At 40.6% G+C, this 23,844-nt stretch overlaps 2 protein-coding genes across 2 annotated transcripts in view; one reads left to right on the top strand and one right to left on the bottom strand.

Annotated features, from left to right (window-relative positions):
• Positions 1-23,844, top strand: part of LOC138089044 (ATP-binding cassette sub-family C member 4-like) — a 309,781-nt gene that overhangs the window by 18,793 nt on the left and 267,144 nt on the right. The window lies entirely within an intron of this gene.
• LOC138089306 (ADP-ribosyl cyclase/cyclic ADP-ribose hydrolase 1-like) lies at positions 12,014-14,890 on the bottom strand. The gene is made up of 2 exons (XM_068984740.1): positions 14,727-14,890; positions 12,014-12,676 (listed from the first exon to the last, which is right to left on the bottom strand). Exons 1-2 carry the CDS (start codon positions 14,888-14,890, stop codon positions 12,052-12,054), a joined length of 789 nt encoding a protein of 262 aa, XP_068840841.1. The 3' UTR covers positions 12,014-12,051.

Genomic DNA, 23,844 nt, shown 5'->3' on the forward strand with positions numbered 1-23,844 from the left:
TCATGATGTACTCTGCATATAAGTTAAATAAGCAGGGTGACAGTATACAGCCTTGATGTACTCCTTTTCCCAGGTACTTTAGAGAGGAGCTAAAGCAGAGGAAGGTCTTCCCTTGTAGCTCAGCTGGTAAAGAATCTGTCTTTAATGCCAGAGACTTGGGTTCAATCCTTGGGTTGGGAAGATCCCCTGGAGAAGGGAAAGGCTACCCACTCCAGTATTCTGGCCTGGAGAATTCCATGGACTCTATAGTCCATGGGGTCGCAGAGAGTCGGACACGACTGAGTGACTTTCACTTCACTTAAAGCAGAGGATATGGGGGAAAAGCTTGCCCCAGGAAGGCCCCATGGATCCTGCTTGATTACAATACCCCCTTTCTCTTCGATACTCCTCAATCTTGAGGAAAATAGGTGTTGGACAAGAAAAAGGAATTATTTTTGGATAAAGAGTTTAATCATAAACTCAACAAAATAACTAGATTTTAGGGGAACTTAGTTTCACTCTCCAACCCTATCTCATCCTTCCCCAAATCTTTCAGGGAATGAGGCAATAACTGGTCTGGCTACTTGCTGCTGAAATGGGATGTCGTCCTGCCTCAGTTTGGGGACTGGACAGCAAATTGGAAATATTCCCGAGTTCCAAGTTTCTGATTCTTGTGTGATTAAGATCTCAGTCACTTAGTCTGCCCTTTTGGTGCCAACAGACTCAATTAGAAATAGATGGAGGAGTGACAGCCAGAATAAAATAGATCTCATTTGCTGAGGAATTCAGGGGAAAAAGTCTAAAGACCAGTCTGGACCTGGCTCTTTTGGAGAGACGTGTAGCCAGGTAGCTGCTTGTCTAATTTTATCTTCTATAGGTTTTGACTTCTGGTGTGGTATTAACATATACATAACAGGAGATATTGGCTAGTACATATGTATTCTTTTTCTGCTAATATCTGATTTAAGACAATTGCAGCCATGAAATTAAAAGATGCTTGCTCCTTGGAAGAAAAAGTATGACCAACCTAGACAGCATATTAAAAAGCAGAGACATTACTTTGCTGACAAAGGTCTGTCTAGTCAAAGCTATGATTTTTCCAGTAGTCATGTATGGATGTGAGAGTTGGACCATAAAGAAAGCTGAGTGCTGAAGAATTGATGCTTTTTAACTGTGGTGTTGCAGAAGACTCTTGAGAGTCCTTTGGACTGCAAGGGCATCAAACCAGTCAATCCTCAAGGAAATCAGTCCTGAATATACATTGGAAGGACTCATGCTGAAGCTGAAACTCCAATATTTTGGCCACCTGATGTGAAGAACTGACTCTTTGGAAAAGACCCTGATGCTGGGAAAGATTAAGGACAGGAGGAAAAGGAGAAGACAGAGGATGAGATGGTCAGATGGCATCACCGACTTGATGGACATGAGTCTGAGTAAACTCCTGGAGTTGGTGATGGACATGGAAGCCTGGTGTGCTGCAGTCCATGGGGTCGCAAAGAGTGGGACATGACTGAGCAACTGAAATGAACTGAACTGATAAGTAAGAATACAGTATTGTAAAGAAAAAAAAAACACACACACACAACAAAAACGAACTTCCATTAGGTGCAGCTGGGTATATCCACAGGTTATCTGAGTTTGTTTCATACTTGTCCTTTTCTTTAAGGGAAATTGTATATTGGCATTGTCCATAAGATACCCAGTCCAATTTCTTACTATTACTAGGCTGGTTATTCTAGCATGGTTTAAAGGGATCCTTTAAATTTAAAAGACCAAAGCCATGTGTTAACTATATAAATCCATCCCATAGTTGTGGGAGGTTATTTTCTGTGGCTGAACCATTGCTTGTTGCTCTGATAGAGTGTGAGTAACTTTAGAAGAAAACTCATATTTATGGCTGGGTTCAGAGAATTATTATTTTTATTTTTAGTTATTATAAAATTGCTTTAGTTCAGTTCTTTCCACATTACAAGCTGAAGGTGGGCAATGGCCTGCTGTTCTCCTAACAATACTGATTGGAGCAGGTATTATTAATTGACCAGGTGAAGGAATCCCACCTGGTAATATCAATAGTGGCCTGAATAGAATTATAATTTCTTCCTTCTAGAACAAATTTCCTAAGGGCCAACCAATAAGAGATTTGGAGTGAAGAAATCCACCAGGGTAACCCAGAAGTACTGCATATAGGTAGTGACCATAAATCTAAAGTAACTGGATTACTTCAACTCTGCATAAGATTGTGAAATACAGTTGGTACATAAGAAAGGTGCAAGCAATTATCAAAGTAATTGGTACACATTCCTGTTCCAGCATCTTACATCTGTTGTCCACTTAAGATGTCTTCTTCTTATCCTGGTATGGTAGTTTCCCCTCTGAAAAAGAAAGAAAAGAAAGTTAGTCATTCAGTAGTGTCCAACTTTTTGTGACCCCTGGTGGACTGTAGCCCACCAGGCTCCTCTGTCCATGGAATTCTCCAGGCAAGAATACTGGAGTGGGCTGCCATTTCCTTCTCCAGGGGGTCTTTCTGACCCAGGGATCAAACCCAGGTCTCCCACACTGCAGGCAGACTCTTTACCATCTGAGCCATCAGGAAAGCCAGTTTTCATGCTGAGTGTTATTTAAAGGTAATTTTGAGATCAGCAGTCCTCTCTATAGGCAAGTCCAGTATAGAGGCCCTGTATAACTGGAAATGTTAATCCAAGATTCAGTTCTCTTCAGTTCCATTGTGTATGAGCTGGTTAAGAGTGCCTGATAAGGGTCTTTTTTTTTTTTTTTTTTTTAATCTGGGTTGGAAATAGCCCCTTAAATGATGCTCCTTCCAGTATGTATAATTCCTGGATGCAGATCATAAGGCATCTGATACTCATCCAAAGGTAGATTAAACCTCAGAAATATAGACTTAGAATATCCTTAATAATTCAGTTAAACTTTACAATTATGTAGGATGACAGCAAGGAATTATCTGGGAAGTGAGTCTTAGACAGTACATGCAGACCTCAGTTAATGGAATCAGAATTTGACATCCACTGAAACATAATCTTTCTCTAAAACCCTAATTTTTATCAAAAAACAGTTAAATTAAGACTAGCTTGTTTGCAAAATGAGTCTGGTTAATTGAGCTTGTTGGTTCCTTTAAACTGGCTGTGCTGCAACTTTTCATATGAAATCTCAGACTGAAATTTAAAGGGCCTTTCAGGGTTAGGAAAGCCATATGAAGGACTTGTCATAGATACATACAAATTTAGGTGAATTTCTCCCTTTTTGAGGTCCCTAAAATACTTTTGAGATTTTTTTCACCTGTTAGGAAGTGGCCTTCCTAATTTACCTGATAAAGCTGTTGGGAACCTGAGAGTTTGGAATCTCTGGAGAGATCAAGTACAGAGAAAAGGTAACTGTTTCAACTGTGTTTACAAAGTATACTTTACCAAATTGATAGAAGTCATAATTGGCTTAAGAGGAAAGTTTCCTTTTGGGTGTGGTTCTTTTTCCTTGGTCTTTGTCTTGTCATAGTGAAAAATTGAAATGACAAACCAGGAAAGCTCACACAGGCAGGATTTATCAAACAAGTGACATGAAATATACTCCTCAGATGTGAGGGTGGACTGACCCTCATAGACGTGGTCCCACCCTGTTTCAGGCTTTCCTTTCTATGTCCTTTGTCACCCAAACAGATCCCAGAACCTGATTTTTTCTGCCCCATATCAAACAGGGAACTTCCCAGGTGGCACTGCCTGGCAATGCAGGAGATGTAAGAGATGTGGATTCAATCCCTGAGTCGGGAAGATCCCCTGGAGGAGGGCACAGCAACCCACTCCAGTATTCTTGCCTGGAGAATTCCATGGACAGAGGAGCCTGGTGGGCTACAGTGCATAGGGTCGAAAGAGTCGGGCACCACTGAAGTGACTTAGCACGCACTCATGCATGTCAAACAGCCTTGTACCTTAGGCCAACCAGGGAAGAGGGAGTGTTGAGTGTGTTTTTCCTGCCAAAGGTTTTTACTCCATGATGCAGATTTTCCGTTTGTTCTGTTTTTTGAGGGCTATTTCATATCTTTGTTTGCCTTTTAGCTGCCTCTGTTTAACTGCCATTCTGGACTCTTTATTCTAATTACCTAACATTCCTCCCTCAGGAGATGGGAGGCCCAGTTCTTTGGGAATAGGGACACTGATGTCTCTCTGGCTACTTCTTCCTGAGTTGGGACGGCAAGGGGTGTTGGGCCTTTCCCTCTTGTTAGCTTCAAGCTTCAGGGACCTTATGGTGGTGTCTGGTTAAGGGCGAGTGGTAGATATTTTCTGTGGTCAGGTGTAGTTCTACATATCCTTGTTGAATTAACTCCACATTTTGTAGCTTGCTGACCTGGGCAGAGACAAAACAGGTTAAACAATTGATAACACATGAAGCAATCATAAGTAGTATTAGTATGGTAATAACGGGTTTTAATAGGGGCATCAGCCAATTCCAAATCCTTCTTTACCAGGAGAGGAATTCCCCAAAGAGAGATTGTAGCCATCCTGAGGACTCTCTAGCTCATTCTTTAAGATCCTGTAGGATCTAAATTGTTTCCTTGAGGACTGTGAGACTTTTTTCAACTTGGCTGGGGATGTTTACCCAAAAGCAACATGTCTCATTTAAGATGGCACAAGCCCCTCCTTGTTCAGCCTTCAGGAGATATACTGCCCTCCTATTTTGGAGTACAACCCCTGTCAAGCTGTTGATAGATTTTGTTGGGTCTCTAAAGTCAATACTGTGGCTTTTTATCCCTGCTGCATCATCACGGAAAAATTTATGATTTCTCTTTCCAAGTGAGGTATTTCCTTAGACCAGATAAAGCCCCGAATAATATTGTGTCCAATTCTGGGTCCAAGATAGGGCTATATTGGTAACTGAGGTGTCCAAATCTCTCAGGAGCGAGGTTATATGAAGGGAAATTCTGCCTTGCTGTTTAGTCACTCTGTTCTCTCCGACTCTTTGCAACCCCATGGACTGCAGCACACCAGGCTTCCCTGTCCTTCACCATCTCCTGAAGCTTGCTCAAACTCATGTCCATTGAGTCAGTGATGCCATCTAACCATCTCGTCCTCTGTCATCCCCTTCTCCTGCCTTCAATCTTTCCCAGCTTCAGGGTCTTTTGCAGTGAGTTGACTCTTCCCATCAGGGGATCAAAGCACTGGAGCTTCAGCTTCAACATCAGTCCTTCTAATGAATATTCAGGATTGATCTCCTTTAGGATTGACTGGTTGGATCTCCTTGCAGTCCAAGGGTCCAACACCACAGTTCAAAAGCATTAATTCTTCAGTGTTCAACCTTCCTTATGGTCCAACTCTCACATCAATACACGACTACTGGAAAAACCATAGCCTTGACCAGGCGGACCTTTTGTAGGTAAAGTACTGTCTCTGCTTTTTAATATGCTGTCTAGGTTTGTCATAGCTTTTCTTCCAAGGAGCAAGTGTCTTTTAATTTCATAGCTGTAGTCACCATCTGCAGTGATTTTGGAGCCCAAGAAAAATAAATTCTGTCACGGTTTCCTTTGTTTCCCCATCTATTTGCCATGAAGTGATGGGACCAGATGCCATGATCTTTGTTTTTTGAATTTTGAGTTTTAAGCCAGCTTTTTCACTCTCCTCTTTCACTTTTGTCAAGAGGCTCTTTTGTTCCTCTTGGCTTTCTGACATAAATGTGGTGTCATCTGCATATCTGAGGTTATTGATATTTCTCCTCACAATCTTGATTCCAGCTTGTGCTTCATCCAGCCCGGCATTTCACATGATGTACTCCGCATATAAGATAGCAAGGTGACAATATACAGCTTTGATGTACTCCTTTCCTAATTTGGAACCAGTCCTTTGAGCCATGTCCAATTCTAACTGTTCCTTCTTGACCTGCATACAGGTTTCTCAGGAGGCAGGTAAGGTGGTGTGGTATTCCCATTTCTTTAAGAATTTTTCAGAGTTTGTTGTGATCCATACATTCAAAGGCTTTAGCATATTCAAGGAAGCAGAGGTATATGTTTTTCTGGAATTTTCTTGCTTTTTCTGTGATCCAGTGGATGTTGGCAATTTGATCTCTGGTTCCTCTGCCTTTTCTAAATCAAGCTTGAACATCTGAAAGTTCACGATTCATGTACTGTTGAAGTCTGGCTTGGAAAATTTTTAGCATTACTTTGCTAGTAAGTGAAATAAGTGCAATCGTGTGGTAGTTTGAACATTCTGTGGCATTGTCTTTCTTTGTGATTGGAATGAAAACTGATCTTTTCCAGTCCTGTGGCCACTCCTGAATTTTCCATATTTGCTGGAATATAGAGTGCAGCAGTTTAACAGCATCATCTTTTAGGATTTGAAATTGCTCAGCTAGAATTCCATCACTTCCACTAGCTTTGTTCGTAGTGATGCTTCGTAAGCCCCATGTAACTTCACACTCAAGGACTTTGCATTCTTCTTCAGTTCAGTTCAGTTGCTCAGTTGTGTCTGACTCTTTGTAGAACAGCTCAAAGCATCATCTCATAAGGCCTGCTCTAAGAAGGAGCCTAGGTTTGGAATTTCTCCCAAGGTGGCCTTAACTTCTTTGGTTGTGGAATCTTACTCGTGGAGCAACATTAACAATTGAACAGTCTTGGCCATTTAGTTAGAAGTGTGATATAAAAGTTTTTCCCACATAGGAAATAGTATTCAGTCCCTATTAAGGATGCTGTGGTAGGAGTCTGGCAGGCAGGATGAGTGATGACCACCAACAGAGGATGTTTCGAAAGGCCAGAGATAAACTGTTGTCTTTTATAAGCATATAATTAACTAAGGTTGTCCAGGTGGTCTCAGTTGAGGAGGCTGGGGACTTGTAGGTAATAATGACTCCTGGGATTATAATCTTAAATTCCATCGGATCTTCCTCCCAAGGTCAGGTTACTTGTGGGAGAGATGTTTATATATCTACCTATAAACCAGGTTAGGTTGTTGTTGTTGTTTGGGAAGATGTATTATTGACAATGTGCTCTAAGCTATAGAGTGTATTTGTTTTATTTCTATTTGGTCCCAGGTTCAGATCTAGGAGATCTCAGCTAAGAGCTTGTCCAATCAGATGGGGACTGTCAATTGAATCCCTGAGGTAATACTGTCCAGATCATTTGTTGGTGTTTTTTTTCTGGAGCCTCCCACTAGAAGGCAAAAAGTATTTCTTAGCCAGTGGTGTGCAAAAGAATGTGTCCTTCAGATCCAGGAGAGTAAGCCACTTGCAATTGGGTGGGATTTATCCCAGGATTATGTAGGAATCGGGCACTGAGGGGTGGAGGGGGACTACAGTCTCATTTATGATCTGGAGATCTTGAACCACACACCAGATTCCCTCCTGTTTCTTTACAGGGAGGATCGAGGTGTTACACGGTGAATTCTGGGGACCAATAGCCTACAGGCAAGGAATTTATTTATTAGAGGCTGTAGTCCTTCCTGAGCTTCTCTTCTGAGGGGGTGTTGTTTTTGATTTGGAAACTGAGTGGGGTCTCAGGACAATGACAACCAGTCCAGCTCAGTGAGCTCATCCAGGAGTCCCCTGGTCCCACACCTAGGGGTTAATTTTGTCCTCTCAGTTTTTTTTGTTCAATTGGAGAGGCTATAATGGGTTCCTCAGCAGTAACCAGGAGCTGCAGAACCCTAGGGGCTGAAAACTTCAAATCATAAATATGGTTCCCAGCTTGGTGAGTATAGCTCTTCCAAATAAGGGGGTAGGGCACTCAGGGACCACCAGAAACTGATGGGAAAATATTTATCCATCCCAGCAACAAAGGAGTGCTCAGATGAATCTTTCTGTAATCTTCCCCCATAGCACTCAAAATGGTACAGGTTTGGGAGGAGAAGGCTCCAGAGTAGGAGGTCAGGACAGAGTAGGTAGCCCCTGTGTCAACCAAGAAATTCTTGGACCTACCTTCCACATCCAGTTCCACTCTTGGCTCCAGCCCCCTGATGGTTATACGTGACAGGTGGGCTGGCTGGAGTGGGCTGCTTCAGTCCTGTTGAACCATCATGAGGGAAGGTTTGGTACTTGACCTTGAGGCTCTTGGGTCCCCAGGGCAGAGTGCTGCCCAGTGTCCTGACTAATGGCATTTGTGGCAAGCTGTTTTAGGAGGCTTGGCATGATTTGGACAGTTTGGCCCAATGTCCTGCCAGTACAGATTAGGTATTTGTTTCATGCCTTGTCATTTAAGGATTCAGGGTTTGCCATAGGGCTTCCCTGAGGGCGGCCAGGATCTGGGCATGCTTTATCTCTTTACTTCTCTCCCTTTCCTGGGCCTTGGCTTTCCTCTCCTGTTCTCTATTATAAAAGATTTTGGTGGCTGTCTGGACCATCTTGTCTAAAGAGGCAGTAAGTCTCTGTTGCTATAACTGTTGTAACTTTATATCTGATGCACATTGGGACAGGAATTTGTCATTTAAAATCACCTGCCCCTCATAAGAGTCTAAGTTCAGACAGGTAAACTTTTGAAGGGCCTCTTTTAACCTTTCCAGAAAGGCAGTGGGCTCCTAAGCTGAGACCTGGGCATAGTTGGTTACTTTTTATTGGGCTATCTTTAATCCTGAAAGTGAAAGTGAAGTGAAAGTGAAAGTTGCTCAGTTGTGTCTGACTCTTTGCGACCCCATAGACTATACAGTCCATAGAATTCTCCAGGCCAGAATACAGAAGTGAGTAGCTCTTCCTTTCTCCAGGGGATCTTCCCAATCCAGGGATCGAATCCAGGTCTCCTGCATTGCAGTTGAATTCTTTACCAGCTGAGCTACTGGGGAAGCCCATCTTTAGTCTTGCCTTTACACAAGTCAGAAAATGTTCCTTTTCCCACATGTGCTCAGAGTCATTAGAGTTTCAGTTGGGATCTGAGGAGGGAACTGCAGTTTACCCCTTGACAAGTGAAGTCCCGTAGCGTGTTTTTGGGCTTCTTTAAAGACCCTAGTGTCCTCGGGGTCAGATAAAGTTTGATCAAATAAAACCATGATGTGCACATCAAGTCAGAGGCCAAAGTCATATGGCAGAATGTGTCTATATATTTGCTTGCTGCTGCTGCTGCTGCTAAGTTGTTTCAGTCGTGTCCGACTCTGTGCAACCCCATAGATGGCAGCCCACCAGGCTCCCCCATTCCTGGGATTCTCTAGGCAAAAATACTGGAGTGGGTTGCCATTTCCTTCTCCAATGCATGCAAGTGAAAATTCAAAGTGAGGTTGCTCAGTCGTGTCCAACTCTTAGCCACCCCATGTTCTGCAGCCCACCAGGCTCCTCCGTCCATGGGATTTTCCAGGCAAGAGTACTGGAGTGGGGTGCCATTGCCTTCTCCATATATTTGCCTGGGTCATCTATATAGCTTCCCAGGTCTTGCTTGAGCTGTCTCAATTCTAAGAGGGATGAGGGCTTATGGACCTGGGTTGGTCTGAATTTCCCTCTGGTTTCAACTAAGGATGTACTCAGGCTGGCTCTTGTGGTCGAAATTCTCCTCCAGTTTCAATCAAGGGGCATACTTGGGCTGGCTCTTGTGGAGGGAGTGCTCCAGGGTATGGGGGCAATTTTGGATATAAGGGAAAAGGAGCACTAGAAGACTCAGAAGCCATGAGAGGTAAGCCTTCATGGGGGACTTCTTCCCTTGGTTGTCTGTGACTAACACCATTTGCCTAGCAGGCTAGCTTTTAGGGCATACGTCAGTCCCACACTTAAGACAGAGTCCCTTCATGTCCCTTAGCTGAAAGAAAATTTGGACATAGGGGATCTCTGTCCATTTCCCTTGCTTTTTGCAGAGTAAATTTAGCTGCAGGATGGTATTGTAATCTAAACTCCAGTCCTCAGGTCAGTGTTCCTCATCCCCCAGTGAATATAGCGGCTATGCAGTTTTTTTTTCCTTTCCAATCTTTTTGCCTCTATATCTTTTTTTTTAAAAAATAATTAATTTATTTTAATTGGAGGCTAATTACTTTACAATATTTGGTGGTTTTTGCCATACATTGACATGAATCAGCCATGGGTATACATCCTGAACCCCCCTCCCACCTCTCTCCCCATCCCATCCCTCAGGATCATCCCATTGCACCGGCTTTGAGTGCCCTGTTTCATGCATCGAACTTGGACTGGTGATCTATTTCACATACGGTAATATACATGTTTTAGTGCTATTCTCTCAAATCATCCCACCCTTGCCGTCTTCCACAGAGTCCAAAAGTCTGTTTTTTGTATCTGTGTCTCTTTGCTCTCTTGCATATGGGGTCATCATTACCATCTTTCTAAATTCCATGTATATGTGTTAATATACTGTATCGGTGTTTTTCATTCTGACTTACTTTACTCTGTTTCATCTACTTCATTACAACTGATTCAGATATGCTTTTTAATAGCTGAGTAATATTCCATTATGTATATATACCACAACTTCCTTATCCATTTGTCTGCTGATGGACATCTAGGTTGCTTCCATGTCCTAGCTATTGTAAAAAGTGCTGCAGTGAACATTGGGATATATCTGTCTCTTTCAATTCTGGTTTCCTCAGTGTGTATGCCCAGCAGTGGGATTGCTGGGTTGAATGGCAGTTCTATTTCCAGTTTTTTAAGGAATCTCCACACTGTTCTCCATAGTGGCTGTGCTAGTTTGTATTCCCACCAACAGTGTAAGAGGGTTCCCATTTTCCCACATCCTCTCCAGCGTTTATTGTTTGTAGACTTTTTGATAGCAGCCATTCTGACTGGCGTGAGATGATATCTCTTTTTTTTTTTTTTTTTGAAGGATTTCCAAATGAGTTTATTAATTCTCCACTCAATGCTTCTTATGGTTTGACAAGAACAACAAAGAAGTAGAAAATATCTGGATGTTTAAAACTTAAGCAACACATTTTGAAGTAACAATTAAACCAGAAAATATTTTTAAATTATGAGGAAAAGAGACATATCAAAAATTTTAAGAACTGCAGCTAAGGCAGCGCTCAGAAGAAAAATTATAGTGCTAAAATGCACACAGTTTGAGTTCTGCAAACTCAGTGATCGCAATTTCCATCTTAAGAAGCTGAATAAGGAAATACAAAGAAATTAGACTCTCTCTATCTCTAACAATACAGAGAAAAGTAAAACCTAAATAAGTAGAATGAGAAAATCAACAAAGTTAAAAATGATCATTCCCAAGCAAGACTAATCAAGTAAAATTCAAGTGAGAAACAAACTGTCAGCATCAAGAACACATAAATACATTTTAACTGACTCCTACATAAGACAGGGAGATGAGGAGAAGCAAGGAAGAGGATGAAAAAATGTACCTGCTTAGAAGCCATGCAGAAAAATCACATTTCAGATTCTATTGTATTCAATTTAATCCAACATACATTCATTAGAAGAGAACATAAGGACTATCAATCTAGTATTATCTGCTTAGAAAGGGCAAGCACATGAATTTTTGAAATAAAGTTGAGTTCAAATTCATTCTCTGCCTTGACCTAAATGTATGACTTCTGGGAAATTATATAAACTTTCTGAACTTATTCTTCTCATTTAACAAATGGAGGATAGTAATATCAACCTCACAGGGCTGTTGGAAGGATTAGAGATAAAACAACAAGCACAGGAGTAACTTACATCCTACAGAAGGTAACATGACCCACAGCCATGGCATCTATAGTTTATCTGTAGGAAAGATACAAGAATATATCCTGAGGTAAGGTCATTCATTTTGATATGTGACCTTTGCTGAAAAGTCTGGGCATTCATTTTTCTTGACCTGCCAATAGGTTTGGAGAGGTCATTCTTCAACAGAGAGGATGTTACCAACATATTAGCAATATAAAAGAATCATATGAAAAATAAAATTAAAAACTGTATAAAATTTCTACTCTAACTTTATATTATAATTAATTTTTTTTGACTATTAGATCAAGTTAAAAACTATGTCAATAGCATAAGTTATTTTAACATCCTGGAGGAAAAGGTTTCCATCTCTGGTGTTAATTTTATGACAAAAGTTTCCCCCCAATGTCCCAACTTTCCACCAGCATGTCTCCTGAATCGTGTGTGTTGATCTGTACAACCAGGGCTCAACCATGCTGACTGACTCATCCGCAAGATAAATCCTCAGAATCTTCCAAGAAACTCGTCCCGGCTGAGATTATCCCTGCAGATAAATCTGACATTTCTTTCACTTAAGATGGACTTCAGTTTCGTTATAGAGGAGCCAGAGCATGAGTCACGGGGAAGTTTTCCAGGGTCATGTACCAGCCAAGCCTGTAGTGTAACCATTGGCTTCAAGTTAGGGGCTTCCACTCGTCCAAATATGCTCATTTCATCAAAGGCGTTCTCGAGCGACCCATTGAGCACCACCTGGACTGTACCACAGGCACTTTCTGCAAACCTTTTGGACAGCACTTCCCAGAATACAGAAGCATAGTTTGTTCTGCAGTCTTTCTCCCAGTCTGGACAAGACCACGTGTTCAAATCAGGAGAGCCTGGCTCTCCACACCAGCTGAGGTTGTCCGCAAGGGAACCCAGCAGCGTGTCCTCCAGGGTCACCAGGCCCCGCGGTTTCGCGTATTCACGAGCCAGCTCCTTTGTTTTGCTCCATAAGACTCTCTTGTCACAAGGCACAGTGGAATCTGCCAGGTTGATCAGTGGTTTGTAGTCTTCCTTTGTCGCTTTGCAGGGATCCTTGGAAATGAATGCACTCATGAATGCCTGCTTGATCTCTTGGCAGTTTCTGTTTCTGAATGCAGGAGACCTGGGTTCGATCCCTGGGTCAGGAAGATCCCCTGGAGAAGGAAATGGCAACCCACTCCAGTACTCTTGCCTGGGAAAATTTCATGGATGAAGGAGCCTGGTGGGCTGTATAGTCCATGGGGTCATAGAGTCGAACACGACTGAGTGACTTCACTTCACTTCACTTGGGGGTTAAGTCGAGATGATATCTCATTGTGGTTTTGAATTGCATTTCACTGATAATGAATGGTGTCGAGCATCTTTTCATGTATATGTTAGCCATCTGTATGTCTTCTATGGAGAAATGTCTGTTTAATTCTTTGGCCCATTTTTTGATTGAGTCATTTATGTTTCTGGTATTGAGCTGCATGAGCTGCTTTTATATTTTTGAAATTAATTCTTTGTCAGTTGCTTCATTTGCTATTATTTTCTCACATTCTGAAGGCTGTCTTTTCACCTTGCTTATAGTTTCCTTCATTGTGCAAAAGCGTTTAATTAGGTTCCATTTGTTTATTTTTGCTTTTATATCCATTACTCTGGAAGGTGGGTCATAGAGGATCTTGCTGTGGTTTATGTCAGAGAGTGTTTTGCCTATGTTTTCCTTTAGGAGTTTTATAGTTTCTGGTCATACATTTAGATCTTTAACTCATTTTGAGTTTATTTTTGTGTATAGTGTTAGAAAGTGTTCTAGATTCATTCTTTTACAAGTGGTTGACCAGTTTTCCCAGCACCACTTATTGAAGAGATTGTCTTTTCTCCATTGTATATTTTTGCCTCCTTTGTTAAAGATAAGGTGTCCATAGGTGTGTGGATTTATTTCTGGGCTTTCTATTTTGTTCCATTGATCTGTATTTCTGTCTTTGTGTCAGTACCATACTATCTTGATGACTGTGGCTTTGTAGTAGAGCCTGAAGTCAAGCAGATTGATTCCTCCAGTTCCAGTCTTCTTTCTCAAGATTGCTTTGGATATTTGAGTTTTTTTGGTATTTCCATACAAATTATGAAATTATTTGTTCTAATTCTGTGAAAAATACCGTTGGTAGCTTGATATGGATTGCATTGAATCTGTAGATTGCTTTTGGTAGTATACTCATTTTCACTATATTTCTTAATCTATTTGTGTCATCTTTGATTTCTTTCATCAGTGTTTTATAGTTTTCTATATATAGATCTTTGGTTTCTTTAGGTAGATTTATTCCTAAGTATTTTATTCTTTTCATTGTAATGGTGAATGGAATTGTTTCCTTAATTTCTCTGTTTTCTCATTGTTAGTGTATAGGAATGCAAGGGATTTCTGTGTGTTAATTTTATATCCTGCAACTTTACTATATTCATTGATTAGTTCTAGTAATTTTCTGGTGGAGTCTTTAAGGTTTTCTATGTAGAGTATCATGTCATCTGCAAACAGTGAGAGTTTTACTTCTCTTTTCCAATCTGGATTCCTTTTATTTCTTTTTCTTCTCTGATTGCTGGTGGCTAAAACTTCCAAAACAATGTTGAATAGTAGTAGTGAGAGTGGGCATCCTTGTCTTGTTCCTGACTTTAGGGGAAATGCTTTCAACTTTTCTCCATTGAAGATAATGTTTGCCGTGGGTTTATCAGGTATGGCTTTTATTATGTTGAGGTATATTCCTTCTATGCCCGCTTTCTAGAGAGTGTTTGTTGAATTTTGTCCAAGGATTTCTCTGCATCTATTGAGATAATCATATGATTTTTGTCTTTCAACTTGTTAATGTGGTGTATCACATTGATTGATTTGTGAATATTGAAGAATCCTTGCATCTCTGGGATAAAGCCCACTTGGTCATGATGTATGGTCTTTTAAATATGTTGTTGGATTCTGTTTGCTAGAATTTTGTTGAGGATTTTTGCATCTATGTTCATCAGTGATATTGGGATGTAGTTTTCTTTTTTGTGTGGCATCTTTGTCTGGTTTTTCTATTAGGGTATGGTGGCCTTATAGAATGAGTTTGGGAGCTTACCTTCCTCTGCAATTTTCTGGAAGAGTTTAAATAGGATAGGCATTAGCTCTTCTCTAAATTTTTGGTAGAATTCACCTGTGAAGCCATCTGGTCCAGGGCTTTTTTTTTGATGGATTTTTGATAATAGTTTCGATTTCAATGCTTGTGATGGGTCTGTTAAAATTTTCTATTTCTTCCTGGCTCAGTTTTGGGAGGTTATACTTGTCTAAAAATTCGTCCATTTCTTCCAAGTTGCCCATTTTATTGGGATATAGTTGTTGATAGTAGTCTCTTATTATTCTTTGTATTTCTGTGTTGTCTGTTGTGATTTCTCCATTTTCATTTCTAATTTTGTTGATTTGATTCTTCTCCCTTTTTTTTTTTTTCTCTTGATGAGTCTGGCTAATGGTTTATCTATTTTATTTATCTTCTCAAAGAACCAGCTTTTAGTTTTGTTGATTTTTGCTATAGTCTCCTTTGTTTCATTTTCATTTATTTCTGCCCTAAGTTTTATGATTTTTTTCCTTCTACTATCCCTGGGGTTTGTCATTTCTTCTTTTTCTAGTTGCTTTAGGTGTTAGTTAGGTTATCTATTTGATTTTTTTCTTGTTTCTTGCATTGTAATGAATCTTCCCCTTAGCACTGCTTTTACTGAACCCCATAGTGTTTGGGTTGTGCTGTTTTCATTTTCACTTGTTTCTATGCATCTTTTGATTTCTTTCATGATAAATTGGTTACTCAGAAGCATGATGTTTAGCCTCCATATGTTTGTATTTTAAATAGTTTTTTTTTTTCCTGTTCAGTTCAGTTCAGTTCAGTTGCTCAGTTGTGTCCAACTCTTTGTGACCCCACAAACTGCAGCATGCCAGGCCTCCCTGTCCGTCACCAACTACCGGAGTTCACTCAGACTCATGTTCATTGAGTCCGTGATGCCATCCAGCCATCTCATCCTTGGTCCTCCCCTTCTCCTCCTGCCCCCAATCCCTCCCAATACCAGACCACCTAACCTGTCTCTTGAGAAATCTGTATGCAGGTCAGGAAGCAACAGTTAGAACTGGACATGGAACAACAGACTGGTTCCAAATAGGAAAAGGAGTACATCAAGGCTGTATATTGCCACCCTGCTTATTTAACTGATATGCAGAGTACATCATGAGAAACCCTGGGCTGGAAGAAACACAAGCTGGAATCAAGATTGCCAGGAGAAATATCAATAACCTCAGATATGCAGATGATACCACCCTTATGGCAGAAAGTGAAGACTAACTAAAAAGCCTCTTGATGAAAGTGAAAGAGGAAAGTGAAAAAGTTGGCTTAAAGCTCAACATTCAGAAAATGAAGATCATGGCATCTGGTCCCATCACTTCATGGGAAATAGATGGGGAAACAGTGGAAATAGTGGCTGACTTTATTTTTTGGGGCTCCAAAATCACTGCAGATGGTGACTGCAGCCATGAAATTAAAAGACACTTACTCCTTGGAAGAAAAGTTATGACCAACCTAGATAGCATATTCAAAAGCAGAGACATTACTTTGCCGACTAAGGTCTGTCTAGTCAAGGCTATGGTTTTTCCTGTGGTCATGTATGAATGTGAGAGTTGGACTGTGAGGAAGGCTGAGCGCCAAAGAATTGATGCTTTTGAATTGTGGTGTTGGAGAAGACTCTTGAGAGTCCCTTGGACTGCAAGGAGATCCAACCAGTCCATTCTGAAGGAGATCAGCCCTGGGATTTCTCTGGAAGGAATGATGCTAAAGCTGAAACTCCAGTATTTTGGCCACCTCATGTGAAGAGTTGAGTGTTTGGAAAAGACTCTGATGCTGGGAGGGATTGGGGGCAGGAGGAGAAGGGGAGGACCGAGGATGAGATGGCTGGATGGCATCACGGACTCGATGGACGTGAGTCTGAGTGAGCTCCGGGAGATGGTGATAGACAGGGAGGCCTGGCATGCTGCACTTCATGGGGTCGCAAAGAGTCGGACACGGCTGAGCGACTGAACTGAACTGAACTGAACTGTCTTTTGGTTGGGACAGTCAATCCATTTACATTAAGGTAATTATTGGTAAGTATGATTCCATTGCCATTTACTTTGTTGTTTTGGATTCGAGTTTATAAACCTTTTCTGTGATTCCTATCTAGAGAAGCTCCTTTAGCATTTTGTTGAAAATCTGGTTTGGTGGGGCTGAATTCCCAGCTTTTGCTTGTCTGTAAAGCTTTTGATTTCTCCTTCGTATTTGAATGATATCCTTGCTGGGTACCTTAATCTGGGTTGTAGATTTTTCTCTTTCATCACTTTAAGTATGTCCTGCCATTTCATTCTGGTGTGAAGAGTTTCTATGGAAAGATCAGCTATTATCCTAATGGGGATGTTATTTGTTGCTTTTCCCTTGCTGCTTTTAATATTTGCTCTTTGTGTTTGATCTTCATTAGTTTGATTAATATGTGTCTTGGTGTCTTTATCCTTGGGTTTATCCTTTTTGGAACTCTCTGGGTTTCTTGGATTTGGGTGGCTATTTCCTTCCCCATTTTAGGGAAGTTTTCAACTATTATCTCCTCAAGTATTTTCTCACAGCCTTTCCTTTTGTCTTCTTCTTCTGAGACTCCTATGATTCTAATGTTGGGGTGTTTAACATTGTCCCAGATGTCTCTGAGGTTGTCCTCATTTCTTGTAATTCTTTTTTCTTTTTTCCTCTCTGCTTCATTGATTTCCACCACTCTATCTTCTACCTCACCTATCCTATCATCTGCCTCACTTATTCTACTGTTGGTTTCCTCCAGAGTGCTTTTGATCTCAGTGATCACATGATTCATTATTCAATGTCTTTGTTAAACATTTCTTGCATTTTCTCAATCCTTTTCTCTCATCTATTTATCTGTAACTCCATTTTGTTTTCAAGATTTTGGATCATCTTTACTATCATTATTCTGAATTCTTTTTCAGGTAGACTCCCTGTCTCCTCTTTTGTTTGGCTTGGTGGGCATTTATCATGTTCCTTTACATGCTGTATATTTCTCTGCCTTTTCATTTTGTTTAGATTGCTGTGTTTGGGGTGGCCTTTCTGTAGACTGGAAGTTAATGGTTCCTCCTTATTGTTGAGCTTGCCCTCTGTGGGTGGGGAGGTCTAGTGGCTTGTCAAGGTTTCCTAGTTAGGGGAGCTTGCTTCTGTGTTCTGGTGGGTGTAGCTCTGTCTCTTCTCTCTGAAGTGCAATGAAGTGTCCAGTATTGAGTTTTGGGGTGTCTATGGGTTTGGTATGGCTTTGGGCATCCTGTCTTTTAGTGCTCAGTGCTATGCTCTTGCTTTGCTGTATAATTAGCATGGTATATCTTGCTCTGGAACTTGTTGACTCTTTGTTGGAGTTTGGTTTCAGTGTAGGTATGGAGGCTTTTGGATGAGCTCTTATCTATTAATGTTCCCTTTAATTGGGAGTTCTCTAATGTTCTCAAGTTTTGGAGTTAAGCCTCTTGCCTCTGGCTTTCAGTCTTATTCTTACAGTAACCTCAAGACTCATTTCGAAGAGAAAGGACTGCCTTTCTGAGTGCCTGGTGTCCTCCACCAGTGTTCAGAAGTTGTTTTGTGGAAGTTGTTCAGCATTCAAATTACCTTTTGATGAATTTGTGGGGGAGAAGTTGGTCTCTTGGTCCTATTCCTCTGCCATCTTGGGACCACCCTCTGTAGCTATACAGTTTTACAAAAGAATCTCAAGCATCTTAGTCTTAGAGTCTGAGGGTCGAACAGTTTCTAGTTATCAAGGATGTATCACAAGGGCATCTGTGGGGAAGTGGATTTTTTTTTTCCCATCTGAAAGTAATGACAGGAAAAGCTAATAGGATCCCATGGGTGGACTTCCCTGGGCTGACACTTATCCTTCCCAGCACTAGGGCAACCTGAGAACTGAGCATTCTTGTGTCAAGATGCAGATCCCTGGGCAGGTGAAGGCAAGCCAACCTCCTAGGATCCTAGAGGTGGAGTTAGGTATTCCCAAGGTCTCCAGCATGAATAGTGCTGAGTAGGATTAAGAGATTGTGTTCTGAGAGCCAAGCATCCCTCGATCAGGACATGGATGCCAAGGGAGCTCGAGAGACTTCTTGGGACCCCCTTTACTGGAATTGGGTGTCCCCAGGGTTTCCAGTAGAGGAGTGTCACATGGACCTGAATGGAAGAAGTGGTCAGACTTGTTGCTAGTTTGTCCACCTCAGTTGGAAATAAATAGCATGATGTAGAGCAATCCAAGCCTATGCCCTGAAACTGGGAACCTGGTGAAATAGATGCAAATCTAATTTTGTATTGTCCTGAGGGATGTAAGTCTTTGATTTTTAATTTTTTTAGAAAAATTTTCTTAGTCAACCAATTAGAGTCTTGGAATGGAGAAATCCACCAAGGTAACCCAAAAGTGCTAGACATAGATAACTGGCCACAAACCCAACAATTTGGTTGATTTTAAAAATTAGCATAGGATCATGTCTATGATAGAAAAATATTTGATTTAAATGCAAAGATCTCAGAAATCAAGAAATCATTATAAAGAAAACGTGATGAATCATACAAATCAGGTTAAGGCTCTTGGGTGAGTTGTCCTACTTCTGATGTCATCTTTTTATTCTTGTGTGAGCGTAGTTTTTCCCTCTGCTTGAGCATTGTTTTAAGGTGATTTTGAGGTCAGCAGTTCTCTCTATAGGCCACTCCAGTGCAGGGACCCTTTGTCAGTGGAAGTTAACCCTAGAGTTAATTTTCTTTTAATTTCACTGTACCTGAGCTAGTTAATACCTGATAAGTGTCTTTCTGTCCAGGTTGGTGATAGTCCTTTGCATTGTGTCTTTTCTAGAACCTATAATCCTCTGGTTGTAGGCCACAGGGCATCTGATCACCCTCCAAAGACAGATTACTGAGATAAGCTTTAGAAACAAACTTAGAGTACCTCTTAATAACTCAGTTAAAGTTTTTAGTAATATAACAAAACAGCAAAGGAAGACCTGGGAAGTGAGCCTTGGCAAACATAGACTTTAATTAACAAAACTAGAATTTAATATTTAGTGAAACATAAAGAAATTTTTCCTTCATGAGGACATATTAACTCTGCAGCCAGGGAAGGCTTTGTCCCATCAAATGAGGTTTGTCATGGGGCTGGGGAAAGCCAAGTGACCATCTTGTGTTTCCCACAACCCTATTTGATAAATAGTTAGTTTACCCATTTTAATTTCCCCAATTTAGGAGTAGACTGTTGCCATGTTTTAAGGACATCAGGATAGCAAGCATCTGACAATGAGGGGTTAATTTTTGTAAAAGCAAAATAAAGATTATGGTACATGTAGATAAAGCTCAGCCTTATTTACTTTACCAGAGTAAGAAAAGATTTTAAAAACAAATATAAATCAGTTAAAAGCAAAGAAATTCACATTGTCTGTTATTAAATACTGCATTCCTAGATACCTTTGTTTTCTTAACAGAGAGAAAAAAAAATTCAGTCTGGCACCAGGCTGCTATTAATTATAAAATTTGTTTATCTGATTAATCTTAGAAAATGTTTGCCATAAACCTTAAAGAAGCAGCAGTGTTTTTGCAAAGGCATGAGAGTGAAACCATAGAAGACAGTTTAGAATCTGGTTACACTGCAGTTGACAAAGCAACCTGATTATTGCTGTGTCATGTAACACTTTAATATGATAGTTAGAATTATAAATGACAATATTTTTTCAGGACATATCAGATCTTTATGAATTTCACATAATTTTTAAACTACCTGTATTAGTGTCATTTATCATATAATATAGCCTAAAAAGATTTGTTACTTATTGACAGTACTTCCCATGTACCTTTAACATATTAAATGAACCTAATTAGTTTAATATCCTTCTTTGGGATGCCTCAGGGGCCCTCAGAAACACCTCAAAGTTAGCTAGAAGTCAAAACAACTTCATTCAACTTTAATTTAAGGAAGTTTTTCCAAAAATATCTAAAGGGTTTATAACATTCAGTGAGATAAGATCATGCAGTTCACTGTGAAACAATAGTTATTCACTTAGCAATAGTAATAAGAGATTTCAAAGGTAAACATAGAACAGATCATTTAAAAGGAAAACAAACTTAATATCCATTATCAAAGGCAGTTTAACATTTTAAGAAAACTTGTACCATGCACCCTACATTTCTTAAGCAACCATGAAGTATCCTTTATATCAGTACAGTACTCTGTAGATTGGTAAATATAAATTACTTAAAGCTCTTACCTTATTTGCATTTTCTTTCCTTTAATGGCACCCCACTCCAGTACTCTTGCCTGGAAAATCCCATGGATGGAGGAGCCTGGGAGGCTGCAGTCTATGGGAACGTTAAGAGTCGGACATGACTGAGAGGCTTTACTTTCACTTTTCACTTTCATGCACTGGAGAAGGAAAATGGCAACCCACTCCAGTGTTCTTGCCTGGAGAATCCCAGGGATGGGGGAGCCTGGTGGGCTGCCATCTCTGGGGTCACACAGAGTCGGATACGACTGAAATGACTTAGCAGCAGCAAAGTTTCTTTACATTGTCACTTTCATTGTTGACAGTTTGCAACAGATATAAACCTATGCACAGTAAAAGTATTACACAATGTCGATGACTCAAGACATGTCTCTGTTAATTAGATCAGCAAACAAACACAAACAGTTAACATGAACCTGAAATTCATTTAATTTAATTTTTTTGAATTTAGAATTATTTGATTTGTAAGCACTTACTTATCTTTCAGTTCAGTTCAGTTCAGTTCAGTTCATTTCAGTCGCTCAGTCGTGTCTGACTCTTTGCGACCCCATGAATCGCAGCACGCCAGGCCTCCCTGTCCATCACCATCTTCCGGAGTTCACTCAGACTCACGTCCATCGAGTCCGTGATGCCATCCAGCCATCTCATCCTCGGTCGTCCCCTTCTCCTGCTCCCAATCCCTCCCAGCATCAGAGTCTTTTCCAATGAGTCAACTCTTCGCATGAGGTGGCCAAAGTACTGGAGCTTCACTTTCAGCATCATTCCTTCCAAAGAAACCCCAGGGTTGATCTCCTTCAGAATGGACTGGTTGGATCTCCTTGCAGTCCAAGGGACTCTCAAGAGTCTTCTCTAACACCACAGTTCAAAAGCATCAATTCTTTGGCACTCAGCCTTCTTCACAGTCCAACTCTCACATTCATACATGACCACAGGAAAAACCATAGCCTTGACTAGACGGACCTTAGTCGACAAAGTAATGTCTCTGCTTTTGAATATGCTATCTAGGTTGGTCATAACTTTTCTTCCAAGGAGTAAGCGTCTTTTAATTTCATGGCTGCAGTCACCATCTGCAGTGATTTTGGAGCCCTAAAAAATAAAGTCTGACACTCTTTCCACTGTTTCCCTATCTATTTCCCATGAAGTGATGGGACCGGATGCCATGATCTTCATTTTCTGAATGTTGAGCTTTAAGCCAACTTTTTCGCTCTCCTCTTTCACTTTCAAGAGGCTTTTTAGTTCCTCTTCACTTTCTGCCATAAGGGTGTTGTCATCTGCATATCTGAGGTTATTGATATTTCTCCTGGCAATCTTGATTCCAGCTTGTGTTTCTGCCAGTCCAGCGTTTCTCATGATGTACTCTGCATAGAAGTTAAATAAGCAGGGTGACAATATACAGCCTTGACGTACTCCTTTTCCTATTTGGAACCAAACTGTTGTTCATGTCCAGTTCTAACTGTTGCCTCCTGACCTGCATACTGATTTCTCAAGAGGCAGGTTAGGTGGTCTGGTAATCCCATCTCTTTCAGAATTTTCCACAGTTTCTTGTGATCCACACAGTCAAAGGCTTTGGCATAGTCAATAAAGCAGAAATAGATGTTTTTCTGGAACTCTCTTGCTTTTTCCATGATCCAGTGGATGTTGGCAATTTGATCTCTGGTTCCTCTGCCTTTTCTAAAACCAGCTTGAACGTCAGGAAGTTCATGGTTCACGTATTGCTGAAGCCTGGCTTGGAGAATTTTGAGCATTACTTTACTAGCATGTGAGATGAGTGCAATTGTCCAGTAGTCTGAGCATTCTTTGGCATTGCCCTTCTTTGGGATTGGAATGAAAACTGACCTTTTCCAGTCCTGTGTCCACTGCTGAGTTTTCCAAATTTGTTGGCATATTGAGTGCAGCACTTTCACAGCATCATCCTTCAGGATTTGAAATAGCTCTACTGGAATTCCATCACCTCTACTAGCTTTGTTCGTAGAGATGCTTTCTAAGGCCCACATGACTTCACATTCCAGGATGTCTGGTTCTAGATGAGTGATCACACCATCATGATTATCTGGGTTGTGAAGATATTTTTTATACAGTTCTTTCATGTATTCTTGCCACCTCTTCTTAATATCTTCTGCTTCTTTTAGGTCCATACCGTTTCTGTCATTAGAGCATATTTATAAATTGGCCTCAGTAATATTATCCAAAGACAAAGATATACACTGAGACATACATATATATCCACGTAGAGACTTTATAATTTTTTCAAATTTTTTTAAATTTTAAATTTATTTATTTTAATTGGAGGCTAATTACTTTACAATATTGTATTGGTTTTGCCATATATCAACATGAATCCGCCATGGGTGTACATGTGTTCCCCATCCTGAACCCCCCTCCCACCTCTCTCCCCGTATTACTCAGCCATTAAAAAGAATACATTTGAGTCAGTTCTAGTGAGGTGGATGAAACTGGAGACTTTATAATTTTTTTGTTTGATCAGAAGAAACTGATGGGGTAAAGAAACTGGGTAGGGGAAGGAATGAGGGAATCTGGGCTCTCCTTCCCCTGAGAGACAGGAGAAGTTAGATGGGAATTCTTTATGATGTTAGGAGAGTTTTCTGATTTTTCAGGCTATGGATTATAGGAGAAAGTCCTAGTAGTTTAACAGAGGATTTTTGAACACAGATTAAGATGGGAGATTATTCTTCCCAAGTAGAGTGGATAAGAAAATCCCAGGAAAAAGTAAAGGGCAGAGCATGCAGGCTGGTGAGATGGTACTAGCACTAGCAAGATTCTGGGAGAATGTTTCTGGGGAGAAAGATTCTGTGAGGCAGCAGGATCTGGGGGAGGTAAAATTTTTTTTTAATCCCAGGAAAACAAGTTTGTCATTCAGTGGTGCAAATTTGTTGCAGGTAGCAGCAGACGCCAAGCTCTAACTCCCAGCACATTGTTTGCCCTGTTGGGGAAAACACAATCCTAGTGCCCAAGGC

This window comes from Capricornis sumatraensis, chromosome 12 (genome assembly GCF_032405125.1).
Source record: "Capricornis sumatraensis isolate serow.1 chromosome 12, serow.2, whole genome shotgun sequence".
Classification (NCBI taxonomy): domain Eukaryota; kingdom Metazoa; phylum Chordata; class Mammalia; order Artiodactyla; family Bovidae; genus Capricornis; species Capricornis sumatraensis.

Excerpts from the sequence above, each read along its gene's own strand:
- LOC138089306 (XM_068984740.1), bottom strand. The coding sequence starts at position 14,890 with ATGGGCAACTTGGAAGAAATGGACGAATTTTTAGACAAGTATAACCTC. Across the intron at positions 12,677-14,726 it reads TGGACCAGATGGCTTCACAG|AAACAGAAACTGCCAAGAGA; the intron begins GTGAATTCTACC and ends TCCTGCATTCAG.